This window comes from Bombina bombina, chromosome 8, assembly GCF_027579735.1.
Source record: "Bombina bombina isolate aBomBom1 chromosome 8, aBomBom1.pri, whole genome shotgun sequence".
Classification (NCBI taxonomy): Eukaryota; Metazoa; Chordata; class Amphibia; order Anura; family Bombinatoridae; genus Bombina; species Bombina bombina.
Window position 1 is genome coordinate 262,987,726 of NC_069506.1, and position 16,380 is coordinate 263,004,105.

Below are 16,380 nucleotides of genomic sequence, written 5' to 3' on the forward strand. Positions count from 1 at the left end.
TACAAGACCGGGCTACAGAGATTATTGCTCGGGAATGGGAGAGACCTGGTATCCCTTTTTCTGCATCTCCAATTTTTAGGAAGATGTTTCCAATAGCTGACTCTATCAAGGAGTCTTGACTGACGGTCCCTAAGGTGGAAGGGGCAATATCTACCTTTGCTAAGAGAATCACTATCCCCATTGAGGATATCTGTTCTTTTAAGGATCCTATGGATAAGAAGTTGGGAGGGTTACTTAAAAAGATGTATGTACACCAGAATTTACAATGGCAACCTGCGGTGTGTATTGCTACCATCACCAATGCTGCAGCATACTAGTTTGATAAGTTGTCTGATTCGATTCAGACAGATACTCTCCTTGAAGAGATCCAGGATAGGATCAAGGCTCTTAAGTTGGCCAATTCCTTTATTACGAATGCTTCCTTACAAGTTATTAAGTTGGGAGCAAGGATTTCTGGCTTTGCCGTACTGGCACGCGGAGCGTAATGGTTGAAGTCCTGGTTCGCGGATGTATCATCTAAGTCTAAGCTTTTGGCGATTCCCTACAAGGGTAAGACCTTGTTTGGGCCGGGCTTGGCTGAAATTATTTCAGACATTACGGAAGGAAAGGGTCATTTTCTCCCTCAGGATAAGAGGAATAAGCAGAAAGGACATCCTGTAATTTTCGTTCCTTTCGAAAGTTTAAAGGTAAGCCTTCTACTTCCAAGCAGGAACAGTCCAAGCCTTCCTAGAAGTCCAATCAGTCTTGGAACAAGGGGAAGCAATCTAAGAAGCCTGTTAATGACTCAAAGTCAGCATGAAGGGTCTGCCCCCGATCCGGGAGCGGATCTTGTGGGGGCAGACTTTCTTTCTTTGCACAGACCTGGGTTTGGGATGTTCAGGATCCCTGGGCGGTGGACATCGTGTCCCAGGGATACAAACTAGAGTTAAAGACCTTTACTCCCAGGGGCAGGTTTCTGCTTTCAAGATTATCTGTAGACCAGATAAAGAGAGAGGCGTTCTTAAACTGTATCCGGGATCTTCCCGACCTGGGAGTGATAGTTCCTGTTCCAACGCAGGAACAGGGTCTGGGATTCTACTCCAATCATCTGTTCGTGGTTCCCAAAAAAGAGGGAACTTTCAGACCGATTTTAGACCTCAAGAGTCTAAACAAGTTCCTCAGAGTACCACCATTCAAGATGGAGTCTATTTGTTCCATTCTTCCCTTGGTTCAAGAGGGTCAATTCATGACCACAGTAGATTTAAAGGATGCGTACCTGCATGTTCCCACCACAGGGATCCTCACAAGTTTCTGAGGTTCCCGTTTCTAGACAAACACTTTCAGTTTGTGGCTCTTCCATTCGGCCTTGCCACAGCTCCCAGAATTTTCTCAAAGGTCCTGGGAGCACTGTTTAGGCAGTGCTCCGGTTGCGGGGCATTGCAGTTGTGCCTTATCTGGACAACATTCTTGTTCAGGCGCCATCTTTTCAACAAGCAAACTCCCACACGGAGATGTTATCTTTTCTGCACTCTCACGGATGGAAGGTGAATTTGGGAAAGAGTTCCTTGATTCCAGCTACAACGTTAGTGTTATTGGGAACCATAATAGATTCCTTATCAATGAAAATATTTCTGACAGAGATCAGAAGAACAAAGCTCTTCAACACTTGCCTTGCTCTTCAGTCCTCTCCTCGGCCATCAGTGGCCCAATGTATGGAGGTAATTGGTCTGATGGTAGCTGCCATGGACATCATTCAGTTTGCTCGGGTTCCATCTCAGGCCTCTGCAGTTATGCATGCTCAAACAATGGAACGGGGATTATGCGGATCTGTCTCCAAGATTAGAACTGGATCAGGCGACAAGAGATTCTCTTCCTTGGTGGTTCTCTCAGGAATATCTCTCCCAGGGAACCTGCTTCCGCAGACCTACCTGGGTGATTGTGACTAGCGAGCCCCAGACTGCTCCCCATCCCAGCAGGCTGGCATCTGTAAAGGCTCAAGTGATATGGACTCTGGAGGAGTCGGTTCTCCCCATAAACATCCTAGAGCTGAGAGAAGTCTTCAATGCTCTTCTGGCCTCGGCTTCAGCCCATTTATCAGGTTCCAGTCGGACAACATAACTTCAGTGGCTTACGTCAACCATCAGGGAGGAACTCGGAGTTCCTTGGCCATTACAGAGGTATCCAGGATTATTCAGTGGGCAGAGACCCACAACTGCTGTCTATCTGTGTTCCACATTCCAGGAGTGGACCACTGGGAAGCGGATTTTCTGAGCAGACAGACCTTTCACCTGGGGGGGATTGGGAACTCCATCCGGAGGTGTTTTCCAACTTTATTCTCAAATGGGGACAGCCGGAGCTGGATCTCATGGCATCTGGACAGAATGCCAGGCTCCCGAGGTATGGGTCAAGGGATCCTCAGGCTGTACATATATATGCTCTGGCGGTCCCTTGGATTTTCAGTTTAGCATACCTATTTTCTCTGTTCGCTCTCCTTCCACGGGTCATTGCTCGAATCAAACAGGAGAAGTCATCAGTGATCCTCATTGCACCAGCGTGGCCGCGCAGGCTCTGGTATGCAGACCTAGTGGAGATGTCTTCTCTTCCACCTTGGAGACTTCCACTGAGGATGGACCTTCTACTTCAAGGGCCCTTCCTTCATCCAAATCTCGTTTCTCTGTAGCTGACTGCTTGGAGATTGAACGCTTAATTCTATCCACTGGTTTTCGGAGTCTGTCATTGAGACCTTAATTCAGGCTCGTAAGCCTGTGACTAGAAAGATTTACCACAAAATATGGAGCAGATATCTGTTCTGGTGTGAATCCATGGGGTTCTCGTGGAGTAGAGTCATGAATCCTAGAATTTTGTCCTTTCTCCAGGAAGGTCTGGAGAAGTGTCTGTCTGCGAGTACCTTGAAGGGTCAAATATCGGCCTTATCTATTTTGTTGCATAAACGTCTGGCGGATGTGCCAGATGTGCAATCCTGTCAGGCCTTAGTTAGAATCAGGCCTGTGTTCAAACCTGTTACTCCTCCCTTGAGTCTTAACCTTGTTCTTCAGCCTATGCATTCCTTAGATATTAAGATGTTATCTTGGAAAGTTTTGTTTCTTGTTGCAATCTCTTCTGCTTGTAGAGTCTTTGAACTCTCAGCGTTGCAGTGTGAATCCCATTATCTTATTTTTCATTTGGATAAGGTAGGTCTGCGTACTAAGTTAGGTTTCCTTCCTAAAGTGGTTTTGGATAGGAACATTAATCAAGAAATCGTTGTTTCTTCTTTGTGTCCTAACCCTTCTTCTCATAAAGAGCGTTTGCTGCACAAGCTAGATGTGGTTCGTGCGTTGAAATACTATTTCCAGGCGACTAAGGATTTTCGCCAGTCTTTTGCTTTGTTTGTCGTTTTCTCTGGGAAAGGGTCAGAATGCTACGGCTACTTCTTTCTTTGTGGCTGAAGAGTATTATTCGCTTGGCCTATGAAACTGCTGAACAGCAGCCTTCTGAGAGAATCACAGCTCATTCCACGAGGGCTGTTTCTTCCTCCTGTGCTTTCAAAAATGAAGCTTCTGTGGAACAGATTTGCAAGGCTGCAACTTGGTCCTCTCTACACCCTTTTTTTAAATTCTATAAATTTTCATATTTTTGCCTCGGCTGAGGCTTCTTTTGGGAGACAGGTTCTTCAAGCAGTGGTGCCTTCCGTTTAGGTTTCCTGTCTTGTCCCTCCCTTTATCATCTGTGTCCTCTAGCTTGGGTATTGATTCCCAATAGTAATTACTGATGATCCGTGGACTCACCGTGTCATTAGAAAGAAAACGAAATTTATGCTTACCTGATCAATTTATTTATTTCTTGACACTGTGAGTGCACGGCCCGCCCTGTATTCTCAGACAAGTTTTTTTTGTCATATAATCCTCTGCACCTTGTGTTGCTATCTTTCTCTCCTTTTCCTTCGGTCAAATGACTTGGGGTTGTGGGAAGGGAGGTGATACTTAACGGCTTTGCTGTGGTGCTCTTTGCTGCCTCCTGCTGGCCAGGAGTGATGTTCCCAATGGTTATTACTGATGATCCGTGGACTCACTGTGTCAATAAATAAATACTTTTATCAGGTAAGCATAAACTTTGTTTTTTCATAAAAAGAAAGATTGAAGAACAAGGGGTCATGATCTCAAGCTGATTGATAGTAGGTGGGGGACTTTAAGAATGCCTGGGATAAGCACAACACTATTCTACAGACTAGATAAGTTTACACTTTTTGGAAATTATGGGCAGGCTTGTTCTTTTCTCTCTGTTTCTATAATTCAATGAAAATTGTGTGAATGTTGATTTAATGCAATGCTTTTATTTTTGTTTTCAAACAGACCAAGTTATTTAATCTGAGGCCTGCATATGCCGAAAAAGTGTTTGTCAGGTAAATTATTTTATGCTCGAGTCTGACCTAAAATCTCAAACTGTTTGTTACCAAAGAGGTCTGCAGCACATTGATATGAGCCCTTTACTTTCCTCTCTGGAAGCCAAGAAACCCAATTTTTTGTTTCTTTAACGATTCAGATAGTGCATGCAATTTTAAGCAACTAATTTATTCCTATTATCAATTTCCTATGGCATGGAGAGTCCACAAATCATTCCAATTACTAGTGGTATATTCACTCCTGGCCAGCAGAAGGAGGCAAAGAACACCCCAGCAGAGCTGTTAAGTATCACTTCCGTTACCCATAACCCCTAGTCATTCTCTTTGCCTCTGTCAAGGAAAGATGTGCGAAGTTGGTGTCTGGAGATATTTTAATCCTTTTAGATTAAATCTTTTTTATTATACATTTTAAGAGTACATTACAAGTATAGTCAAACTCCTTTAACAGCAAAGGCATCACCTGTCATGTAAAGAGGTGGGCTTACGGAAACAGTTCCATGTAGAGAGATCACAGATCCATTGCAGATCAACCCTTCGGGCCGACACTGGTTATAATACATAAATCTGCATTGCATATAAGTCTCTATTGCCGGTTATTTGTGAGTATGGGAACTGACATAAAGTCTATTCGAAGTAGCTCTTCCTGTAAAGTTCACCTGGTGATATATTGAGAAGCAGGTGGTCTTGTATGTTTTGGGGAGAAGATCCCAAATTCTATATCTTTTGGCCATTTGTACCAACAGAGTAAAAAACAAATTAACCTGTACAAATAATATAGGCTTTGTTATACATACTAACTTTAAACTTTTTTTGTTAATTAACAATAAATCAACTTTTGTCACTTTGTCTCAATCTTTACTACTTTCTGAACTAAGTACCTCCATTGCTCAAAGAAATTTTAAGAGGATCTTACCTTCTTGGTCCTGCAGTGTCATTCCACCTAGCTATGTGCCCTCCCACCTCTACTCCAAATTTGATGATGTGAGACCTGAGTGAGGTGTGTTCCCTCCCCCACCCCCAAGCATCCAGTAGTACCATATCTTCTGAAAAGATTCTGATGTGTTTTGTATGTGAGCAGCTGATTCATACATAGAATATGTTTGCTTGATCCTGGACAAAATTTAAGGCCATGTGGGTGCTCCCACTTTCCAGTGTCTTGCTATACTGGTTCTAGTGATGCATAGTATTCTAATGAAAGCGTTATAATAATTATTGAATGTGGGTAGTTTGTCATGTAAAAGAGCTTGTGGTATTTCAAGGGTTATATTCTAATCTAGTAAGCTGCTCAGGAACCTAGATAATTCCTTCCATATAACACTAATCCTGGGACATTCCCACCACATATGTAGATAAGTTCCCACCTCTTCACTCCCCCTGTATCAAAGTCTAGAACCACTCCTAACGGAGTGAGCTGTCTGAATGATAGTCAAATACCATCTAAAGTAAGTTTTGATGATGTTCTTTCTAAGGTCTGCTCTCAGTAGATTCTTACTCGAGTCATAAAACAACCTGTCCCAGTTTTCTTGTTCTCTTTCCACCCCCAGATCTGCCTCCCATCTGAGTACTAGAGGGGACTTGGATTTAATTTTAGCTGTCTGCAAGGCAAGATATATCTGTGATATTGCGTGTTTAGGTCTGTTGGAGGTACTACACAGTCTTTCTAGATTTGTGGTTGTGTGTGTTGGATATTTAGATATGTAGGCGCGTATAGCCAATGCGATTTGTAAGTATAGGAACCTCTGTAGTGGCAGCGGTTCTATTTTTTTGCTCAATTGTGAATATGAGATAGGTGACCCATTTTGAACAAGATCCGCAACTCTATAAAGTCCCTTATTTTCTCATTTACTTATTAGTGATCTATAATCCGCGGCTATCAAGGGTTTTTTCAAAGAATTTGCGGGGAAGATGTTGGGGGTCTTAAGAGCAGAGTGCCATTCCCGTATTGATAGTCTAGTAGTTGGCGAGCACCGTGCTGTCCCCTCCCCTCCAAATTCCATATGATGTCCTCTGGGGAACTGAGGTTCCCTATCTCAGACTCTAGAAACGGCCAGAGGATGTTTCTGTCCCTCCTGCCACATAGGGAGGTTTGAGCTAGCCTAGAAGCCCGGTAGTAGTCAAATAAATTGGGGTCCATGGAACCCTATTTTCTCCAGTACCGTCCACATATATTGCCAGTCCACTCTGTCGAATGCCTTCTCCGCATCCAGTGACAGAAGCAGAGAAGGCACCCCATTGTCTGTCAGACGGTCCATAACCGCAGCCATTCTCCATACGTTATCGGGAGCCTCCCTCCCCGTAATAAAGCCCACTTGATCCGGGTGCACTATCGTCGGGATTATTTGTTTGAGTCTGTTAGCCAACATTGTTGTCACTGTTTTTATGTCCTGATTTATAAGGGATATAGGTCTGTAACTGGAGCAGTGTTTGGGGTTCTTCCCTGGTTTTGATAATACAACTATTTTGGCTTGGAGTAATTCTATTGGGATTACATGGCCTTCCATGATATGATTAGCAAACTTAACTAAATGGGGGACTAGAGCTGATTTAAACAGCTTATAGTACTCACCAGGAAACCCATCTGGTCCTGGTGCCTTCCCCGGTTTGAGATCTCTAAGAACTGCTATAATTTCTCCCTGGGTTTCTTTGGCATTTAATGTTTCTCGGTCAGTTTCTGTAATTTTTTCTTAATTTAGCGTTGTCTAGAAAGTTTTGTTACCTTTGTTGGGTGGAGTTTTCATAGCTTACCTTATTGCCATCGTAGAGACTTCCATAGTAGCTTGCAAACGTATCTACTATCTCCTGCGGATGGGAGGTTAAATGGCCCGTCATGTTCTGTAAGAGAGGGATTAAGGAAGCTTGTTGGGAGTCTCTAATTTTTTTGGCCAAGTATTTGGTTTATTCGCGTAAAGAAAATAATTTGTTTTCAGTCTATGTATCGTCTTAATGGAGTTCTCGTTTAGATACTGTGCTAGTGTTTGTCTTTTAAGTTGTAATGAGTGAAGAGTTATGTTGGAAAGAGTCAGTTTGTGTGAGCACTCTAATTCCTCTATCTCAGTGCACAACTGTAAAACATGTGTCTTGATTTTCTTTATATATAGATTTTTCTTTGAGTAGATCCCGAACTACCGATTTTATGTGCAGCCCAGACTGATATGGGATTAGAGGTTGTGTGTAGGTTAATGTTCCAGTATTCTCCCAATGTCTTGAGTATGTTATTTTTAGTTTTTTTTTTTTTTTTTAAACAAGAAGGATCATAGGTCCATGTCTGCAATCTACTTGGATCCCGCAGCTCCCCTAATTGCACCATTATGGAATGGTCCGACCATATGCATGTGTGGATGTTGGCTGACTTAAGAACTGGTTGTAATATCTGACTAATATATAATCTAATTTGGAGTATGATTTATGTGCTGCCGAGTAGAACGTGGTTTCTGAAGTTATGCCATACAGTGGCCAAACAGTTTTTTCCAAGTATCAATGAGGGAATGCGGGCTTAGGAGGTCTATAGTGGTTTTGGCCATGGATCTGAGTCTCATACTTTTTTAGAAGGTGTGTTGGAACATTTGTAAGTAAGGTTTTGGATGTCTAAATTTAAATCCCCTGACAAAATAACACGCTTTTTGGACCAGTTGGTTAGTAGATGTGAGATTTGTTTAAAGAAGCTATTTTGCTTCTCGTTGGGAGCATAAATATTACATAGCACCACATCCACTCACTGCAGCTGGCCCTGGACTAGAATATACCTTCCCTCTTTATCAGCTATTGTTTCCCCATGTACAAATAACATGGAGTGATGTATCAGAATTGATACTCCCCGTTTCTTTGAGTTTGTGGCATGATAGTGTTGTGTGTAATCTCGCGTCCAATATTTAGGAATGAGGCATCAACAAAGTGTGTCTCCTGGAGAAATATTATGTTGGCGTGCAAATCTCTGTATTGGGTTAAGGCTGTGCGTCTCTTGATAGCAGACTGTAGGCCTCTCACATTATGTGAGAGTAAGTTGATAGTGGGAAGGGTCATCTTGTAATAGGTTTGTAAGGATCTGTTCTATGACATGATATGGGAGCTGATTGATTCCTCTGCCCTAAAAAGACCACAGGAGAAGGAGCAATGGAGGGTCTACATAATGTGTAAACTGTAGCATATATATAATGAGTCACTTAAGTCCCAGAGATGGGAGAGTATCGTAATTACCATTGTTACTCAACTCGTGGTTAGATGTACTTTGGAGTATACAAAGTGACTTGTTAACAAACTAATATATCTAAACAAAAACATATAAACAATTTTAAACATTATCTAATAAAGTTAAGGATCTTGGAGATGACTCCAAAAGAATTAGAGTAACAAGAATAGGAAGAGAGTAAAAGAATAGGAAGATAGGGAAGTAAAGAGGAGATGAGTTGATTGAGAGGTAAAAGGTAGAGGAGAGTGATAGGGTAGAGTATGCAGCTGAACATACTAGAGAGAAGCCGAGAATAGTCTAGATACGGTGGACAGTAGTATCCAGAGGGTGGATGGAGAGGTACTTCTATCATTTATTTTCTAGGAGTACATGGACTCATAGGTAATGAAAAAAAGATATACGTGGAAAAGTCCATAGATACACTCAATGTGTCCATACACTTTGTGAGTAAATGCTATGAAAGTCTCTGTAATTCCAAAGGGTCCTATCTGTTGAGGTTTGCGTTGAGCAGATAATGTACAATCTGAAGTTGGCTACGCAGCCTGGGTTATGAGGACAGGCTGTCACTTCATTTTTTAGCTTTTTTCCCCCTTGTAATCCTTGACCATTTATTTTTTGAGGATGAGTTTTATTTCTGAAGAGTCTGCATCCTTTGTAAGTGTCATAAGAGTTGGGAAATCTGGCAACTCCAAACCTAGGGATTTGCATGCTGTGGGGACATCCTCTAGTGATTTGATGACCGTTGTCTTTCCATCTGTCATAATAATCAGGGCGAAAGGGAAAACCCCAACGATATGGCACCTTGTGTTTTCGTAGTAGAGTTGTGATTGGTCTGAGTGTATTGCGGCGTTGTAGGGTGCGTATGCAGAGGTCTTGGTAAAACTGGACCACATTTCCCTGAAATTTAAATGTGGGGTTTTAATGTGCTGCTTGTAGAATTTTCTCTTTCTCAAGGAATCTGGGTGGTAAGTAGTCTCTGGGTATGGCTCTAAGGGCCCTGTGGGCTCTCTATTGGATAAGATTCATCTGTAGAGTCTCCTGTAATTTCACGGAACAGTTGTTGGAGGTATGAATTTAGATCTTTGTTTAAAATTGACTCTGGGACTCCTTTTGAGTCTCAGGTTACACCTTCTAGACCTGTTTTCCATGTCTTCCATTTTTTCCTGGAGTTCCAGGATCTCTTGCTGCTGGGAGGAGGTAGATTGGGAGAGCGTGGATATGTCCTCTGCTATCTCTTCCTGGTTAGTTTCCAGAGTATCCACTTGATTGCCTATTTCAGTAATTTCATTTTTTATTTCCTTTAAACTGGCGGTCACTGTGGAATGTAGATTGTCTATTTTGCTCCAAAGTTTTTCAAAGTTCGCCTCTATGTCCTGCTTGGAGACCAGCAGCTGCAGATCAGCTTTTGTTGCCGGGATTTGGTCTGCCGGAATTATTATGTTGGAATCCATGTCCGTTTCATCTTCGTTATCTGTCTCCATGTTTTCTGGAGGTTTATTTACTTTTGATGATTTAAAGAAAAAGTCCATGGGAGCTGTCTTGGAGAGCTTATCTGGTTTATTTGCCTTTCTTGTGGACATATTTATGTAATATGTTGTGAATCTGTTTTACACCAGAAATTGATCTAGAGGCCAGCCCTTATATACTACAATCAGTATGTCTTACCCCTATTCTTTTTGTTTCTTTTGTTTTTGAGAGCTTTTTATTATTATCATGCAGAATTGGCCTAATTGGCTTGTAATTTTGGCGTTTAATGTAAAGTCAGGTGTAAAAATATAGCTACCCAACCTTATTGGTTTGCGGGCCCTGCACTTTGGATGTCTAGATTTAGAGACTAAGAATCAGAAATGTATGCCATTTATCTCTAGATTCCCCCAGGGCGTGCCAGATAGTCAGAAAACCTCTTTTGCTGTGCCTAATACTGGTAGTTTCTGCGTGTTACATTAGTGTGATCCATTTTATACGGACTTCAAGATAACTGTGGTTGGGGTGTATCACACATTCCCCTTGTCTGCGGCTTTCTGTAACCCCATGATGAGCCAACCTTCAGCTTCTAAGTATAGGGGCCCAAACCCAGCATTTTACGGAGTTGCGGCCTACTCACGTGTTGATGGCGGAGCGAAGCTGGGGCGGAGACCCCTATGATCTCTTTTTCCTTCTCAGTTGTCAGTCTTCAAGAATGTCCGGAGGTAAGCAGGAAAAGGTCCCCGTGATCGCCCGGCAGCCGTGTTCACTTCATCTCAAGTGCTGCGGGTTTGGTATGTGTGTCAGTCCATTAAGCCGCAACCAGCCGCTCACAGCCCGTATTGTAACGCACTCACCGGGATCAGCCTAGTGTATAAAAGTATCTCTCTAGGGTAGTCGTCCTGTTTCCCCTAATTGTAGTTAATTGTCCTCATCTGTGTGCTTAATATGCCCCCTTTTTGTTTATGGCTGCACGGAGCTCTTAACCTACACCTCCATCTTAGAAAATGTCCTGGCCTGCTGGGGTGCTCTTTGCCTCCACCTCCTGCAGGCCAGGAGTGAATATCCCACTAGTAATTGGAATGATTTGTGTACTCTCCATGCCTGGAAATAAATACATTTATCAGGTAAGCATACATTTTTGTTTTTCTTCTTTATCTTGCTATCTTTATTTAAGAAGCAGGAATGTAAAGCTTAGGCCCATTTTTGGTTAAGAACCTGGGTTATGCTATTTATTGATTTGCTAAATGTAGCCACCAATACGCAAGTGCTATCCAGGGTTCTGAACCTAAAATGGACTTGCTCCTAAGCTTTACATTCCTGCTTCTTAAATAAAGATACCAAGAGAATAAATAACAATTGATAATAGGAGTAAATTAGAAAGTTGCTTAAAATTGCATGCTCTATCTGAATCATGAAAGAGAAAACATTTGGGTTTAGTATCCCTTTAACTTTCTCAAATGTAGAAACAGTGCATCCATGTAGGATAGATTTTATGCTTTTTTAAAGGGGCGGTAAACATCTTGTAATTGGAATACATTTTTTCTTGGCTGGTATGCTATTCTATAGCAAGATATGTGTAAAGCAAACAAAACGCCACATCTAAACTTGTTAGTAGACCAGGGATACCTATAGTTATTTTGTTAGCTAAAACTGCATCGTTTATCTGTTGAGGCCAATTAAAGGGACAGTCTACACCAGATTTTTTTTTTAATTTTTTTTTTAAGATAGATAATCCCTTTATTACCCATTCTCCAGTTTTTTTTATAACCAACACAGTTATAATGATATTCTTTTTACCTCTGCGATTACCTTGCATCTAAGCATCTTCTAGCAGTCTCCTGTGGTGAAAAGGAAATAAAAAGCATGTGATAAGAGGCTGTAGTGGCTTAGAAACAGGCAGACAGAGGTTTTAATGTTATTCAGTATATTAATATAACAATGTTGGTTGTGCAAAGCTTGGGAATGGGTAGTAAAGGCATTATCTATCTTTTTAATTAATATTAAGTTTAGTTTTGACTATCCCTTTAAGTACAGATATGTAGCAGATGTTCCTTTGAAAATTCTGCAGTGTACATTTCTGGTTTTGGGAATAACAAAGCCCAGGAGGTAAAATAAATAAATGTTTATTACACAGTTGTTTTACTACACATAACTAAACATTTTATGTTACAATCTCAAGGTGTTTTTTTTCCTTTCAAGTAGCTTAAAGGGACAGTATACACTCATTTTCATATAACTGCATGTAATAGACACTACTATAAAGAATAAGATGCACAGATACTGATATAAAAATATAGTATAAAATGGTTTAAAAACTTACTTAGAAGCTTTCAGTTTAGCTCTGTTGAAAAGGCAGTTGGAAAGCCCACTGCAAGTGGGAAATAAGTCACTTCCCGCCTCCCCCTTTGTTTGCATATGAAAAGACCCTTTACACAAACAGGAGCAAGCTGGAGAAGGTAGCTGACGGTATTCAAATAAAACTTTGGGGCTTGGTTAGGAGTCTGAAAATCAGAGCAATGTTATTTAAAAATAAGCAAAATTATACATTTAAAAAAAAAACTTTATGGGCTTTATAAATAGATCATCTACAAAACATTTATGCAAAGAAAAAATGAGTGTATAATGGCCCTTTAAAAAAATACCTTTGTGCTTATTTTATGTGGGCAAAATATTGTACCTAAAACATTCTGCTAGCTGTACTTCTAAACTATAACTAAACCTCATACTAACAAATACACTTTATATAAATGTAAACAAAATCATTTATAGATATGGTATTGAGCAATTCCAAATCTTTAACAGCAAAAAATATTGCAAGAAAAGTGGCACCAGATCCTACTGAGCACGTGCAAGGTTTACAGAATGTATGTATATGCAGCTTGTGATTGGCTGATGGCTGTCACATGATGCAGTGGGAGGGAAAATAGAACTAACTTTAAATTTGTCAGAAAGAGACTACTCATTTGACATTCAAACAGTTTAACTGTCTTTTTATTATGCATTTACTGATTATTATTCTACTGTGTTTAGTGGTCCTTTTAAAGATACCTTAAAGTCAAAATAAAAAGAAGCCAGAAATACTCATGATTCAGGAAGAACGTGCAGTTTTTATAAGACTTTCCAATTTACTTCCATTATCAAATTTTGCTATATATATATATATATATATATATATATATATATATATATATATATATATATATATATATATATATATATATATATATATATATATATATATATATATATATATATATATATTGTATATATATATATATATATATATTGTATATACACACTTTTCTCCAACATAGGTGTGTCCGGTCCACGGCGTCATCCTTACTTGTGGGATATTCTCTTCCCCAACAGGAAATGGCAAAGAGCCCAGCAAAGCTGGTCACATGATCCCTCCTAGGCTCCGCCTACCCCAGTCATTCTCTTTGCCGTTGTACAGGCAACATCTCCACGGAGATGGCTTAGAGTTTTTTAGTGTTTAACTGTAGTTTTTATTATTCAATCAAGAGTTTGTTATTTTGAAATAGTGCTGGTATGTACTATTTACTCAGAAACAGAAAAGAGATGAAGATTTCTGTTTGTATGAGGAAAATGATTTTAGCAACCGTAACTAAAATCCATGGCTGTTCCACACAGGACTGTTGAGAGCAATTAACTTCAGTTGGGGGAACAGTGTGCAGTCTCTTGCTGCTTGAGGTATGACACATTCTAACAAGACGATGTAATGCTGGAAGCTGTCATTTTCCCTATGGGATCCGGTAAGCCATGTTTATTACGATCGTAAATAAGGGCTTCACAAGGGCTTATTAAGACTGTAGACTTTTTCTGGGCTAAATCGATTCATTATTAACACATATTTAGCCTTGAGGAATCATTTTATCTGGGTATTTTGATATAATAATATCGGCAGGCACTGTATTAGACACCTTATTCCTTAGGGGCTTTCCCAAAGCATAAGCAGAGCCTCATTTTCGCGCCGGTGTGGCGCACTTGTTTTTGAGAGGCATGGCATGCAGTCGCATGTGAGAGGAGCTCTGATACTTAGAAAAGACTTTCTGAAGGCGTCATTTGGTATCGTATTCCCTTTGGGCTTGGTTGGGTCTCAGCAAAGCAGATACCAGGGACTGTAAAGGGGTTAAAGTTTAAAACGGCTCCGGTTCCGTTATTTTAAGGGTTAAAGCTTCCAAATTTGGTGTGCAATACTTTTAAGGCTTTAAGACACTGTGGTGAAAATTTGATAAATTTTGAACAATTCCTTCATGTTTTTTCGCAATTGCAGTAATAAAGTGTGTTCAGTTTAAAATTTAAAGTGACAGTAACGGTTTTATTTTAAAACGTTTTTGTACTTTGTTATCAAGTTTATGCCTGTTTAACATGTCTGAACTACCAGATAGACTGTGTTCTGAATGTGGGGAAGCCAGAATTCCTATTCATTTAAATAAATGTGATTTATGTGATAATGACAATGATGCCCAAGATGATTCCTCAAGTGAGGGGAGTAAGCATGGTACTGCATCATTCCCTCCTTCGTCTACACGAGTCTTGCCCACTCAGGAGGCCCCTAGTACATCTAGCGCGCCAATACTCCTTACTATGCAACAATTAACGGCTGTAATGGATAATTCTGTCAAAAACATTTTAGCCAAAATAAACACTTGTCAGCGTAAGCGCGGCTGCTCTGTTTTAGATACTGAAGAGCATGACGACGCTGATATTAATATCTCTGAAGGGCCCCTAACCCAGTCTGATGGGGCCAGGGAGGTTTTGTCTGAGGGAGAAATTACTGATTCAGGGAACATTTCTCAACAGGCTGAACCTGATGTGATTGCATTTAAATTTAAGTTGGAACATCTCCGCATTCTGCTTAAGGAGGTATTATCCACTCTGGATGATTGTGACAAGTTGGTCATCCCAGAGAAACTATGTAAAATGGACAAGTTCCTAGAGGTGCCGGGGCTCCCAGAAGCTTTTCCTATACCCAAGCGGGTGGCGGACATTGTTAATAAAGAATGGGAGAGGCCAGGTATTCCTTTCGTCCCTCCCCCCATATTTAAAAAATTGTTTCCTATGGTCGACCCCAGAAAGGACTTATGGCAGACAGTCCCCAAGGTCGAGGGAGCGGTTTCCACTTTAAACAAACGCACCACTATACCCATAGAGGATAGTTGTGCTTTCAAAGATCCTATGGATAAAAAATTAGAAGGTTTGCTTAAAAAGATGTTTGTGCAGCAGGGTTACCTTCTACAACCAATTTCATGCATTGTCCCTGTCGCTACAGCCGCATGTTTCTGGTTCGATGAGCTGATAAAGGCGGTCGATAGTGATTCTCCTCCTTATGAGGAGATTATGGACAGAATCAATGCTCTCAAATTGGCTAATTCTTTCACCCTCGACGCCACTTTGCAATTGGCTAGGTTAGCGGCTAAGAATTCTGGGTTTGCTATTGTGGCGCGCAGAGCGCTTTGGTTGAAATCTTGGTCGGCTGATGCGTCTTCCAAGAACAAGCTACTTAACATTCCTTTCAAGGGGAAAACGCTGTTTGGCCCTGACTTGAAAGAGATTATCTCTGATATCACTGGGGGTAAGGGCCACGCCCTTCCTCAGGATCGGCCTTTCAAGGCAAAAAATAAACCTAATTTTCGTCCCTTTCGTAGAAACGGACCAGCCCAAGGTGCTACGTCCTCTAAGCAAGAGGGTAATACTTCTCAAGCCAAGCCAGCTTGGAGACCAATGCAAGGCTGGAACAAAGGAAAGCAGGCCAAGAAACCTGCCACTGCTACCAAGACTGCATGAAATGTTGGCCCCCGATCCGGGACCGGATCTGGTGGGGGGCAGACTCTCTCTCTTCGCTCAGGCTTGGGCAAGAGATGTTCTGGATCCTTGGGCGCTAGAAATAGTCTCCCAAGGTTATCTTCTGGAATTCAAGGGACTTCCCCCAAGGGGGAGGTTCCACAGGTCTCAGTTGTCTTCAGACCACATAAAAAGACAGGCATTCTTACATTGTGTAGAAGACCTGTTAAAAATGGGAGTGATTCATCCTGTTCCATTAAGAGAACAAGGGATGGGGTTCTACTCCAATCTGTTCATAGTTCCCAAAAAAGAGGGAACGTTCAGACCAATCTTAGATCTCAAGATCTTAAACAAGTTTCTCAAGGTTCCATCGTTCAAGATGGAAACCATTCGAACTATTCTTCCTTCCATCCAGGAAGGTCAATTCATGACCACGGTGGATTTAAAGGATGCGTATCTACATATTCCTATCCACAAGGAACATCATCGGTTCCTAAGGTTCGCATTCCTGGACAAACATTACCAGTTCGTGGCGCTTCCTTTC

General features: G+C 41.1%; 1 protein-coding gene across 1 annotated transcript in view; it reads left to right on the forward strand.

Annotated features, from left to right (window-relative positions):
- Positions 1-16,380, forward strand: part of LOC128639112 (tRNA selenocysteine 1-associated protein 1) — a 168,339-nt gene that overhangs the window by 37,355 nt on the left and 114,604 nt on the right. The window contains exon 4 of the mRNA XM_053691279.1: positions 4,329-4,378. Coding sequence (XP_053547254.1) covers positions 4,329-4,378 — 50 coding nt within the window. The remainder of the gene's footprint in view (positions 1-4,328; positions 4,379-16,380) is intronic.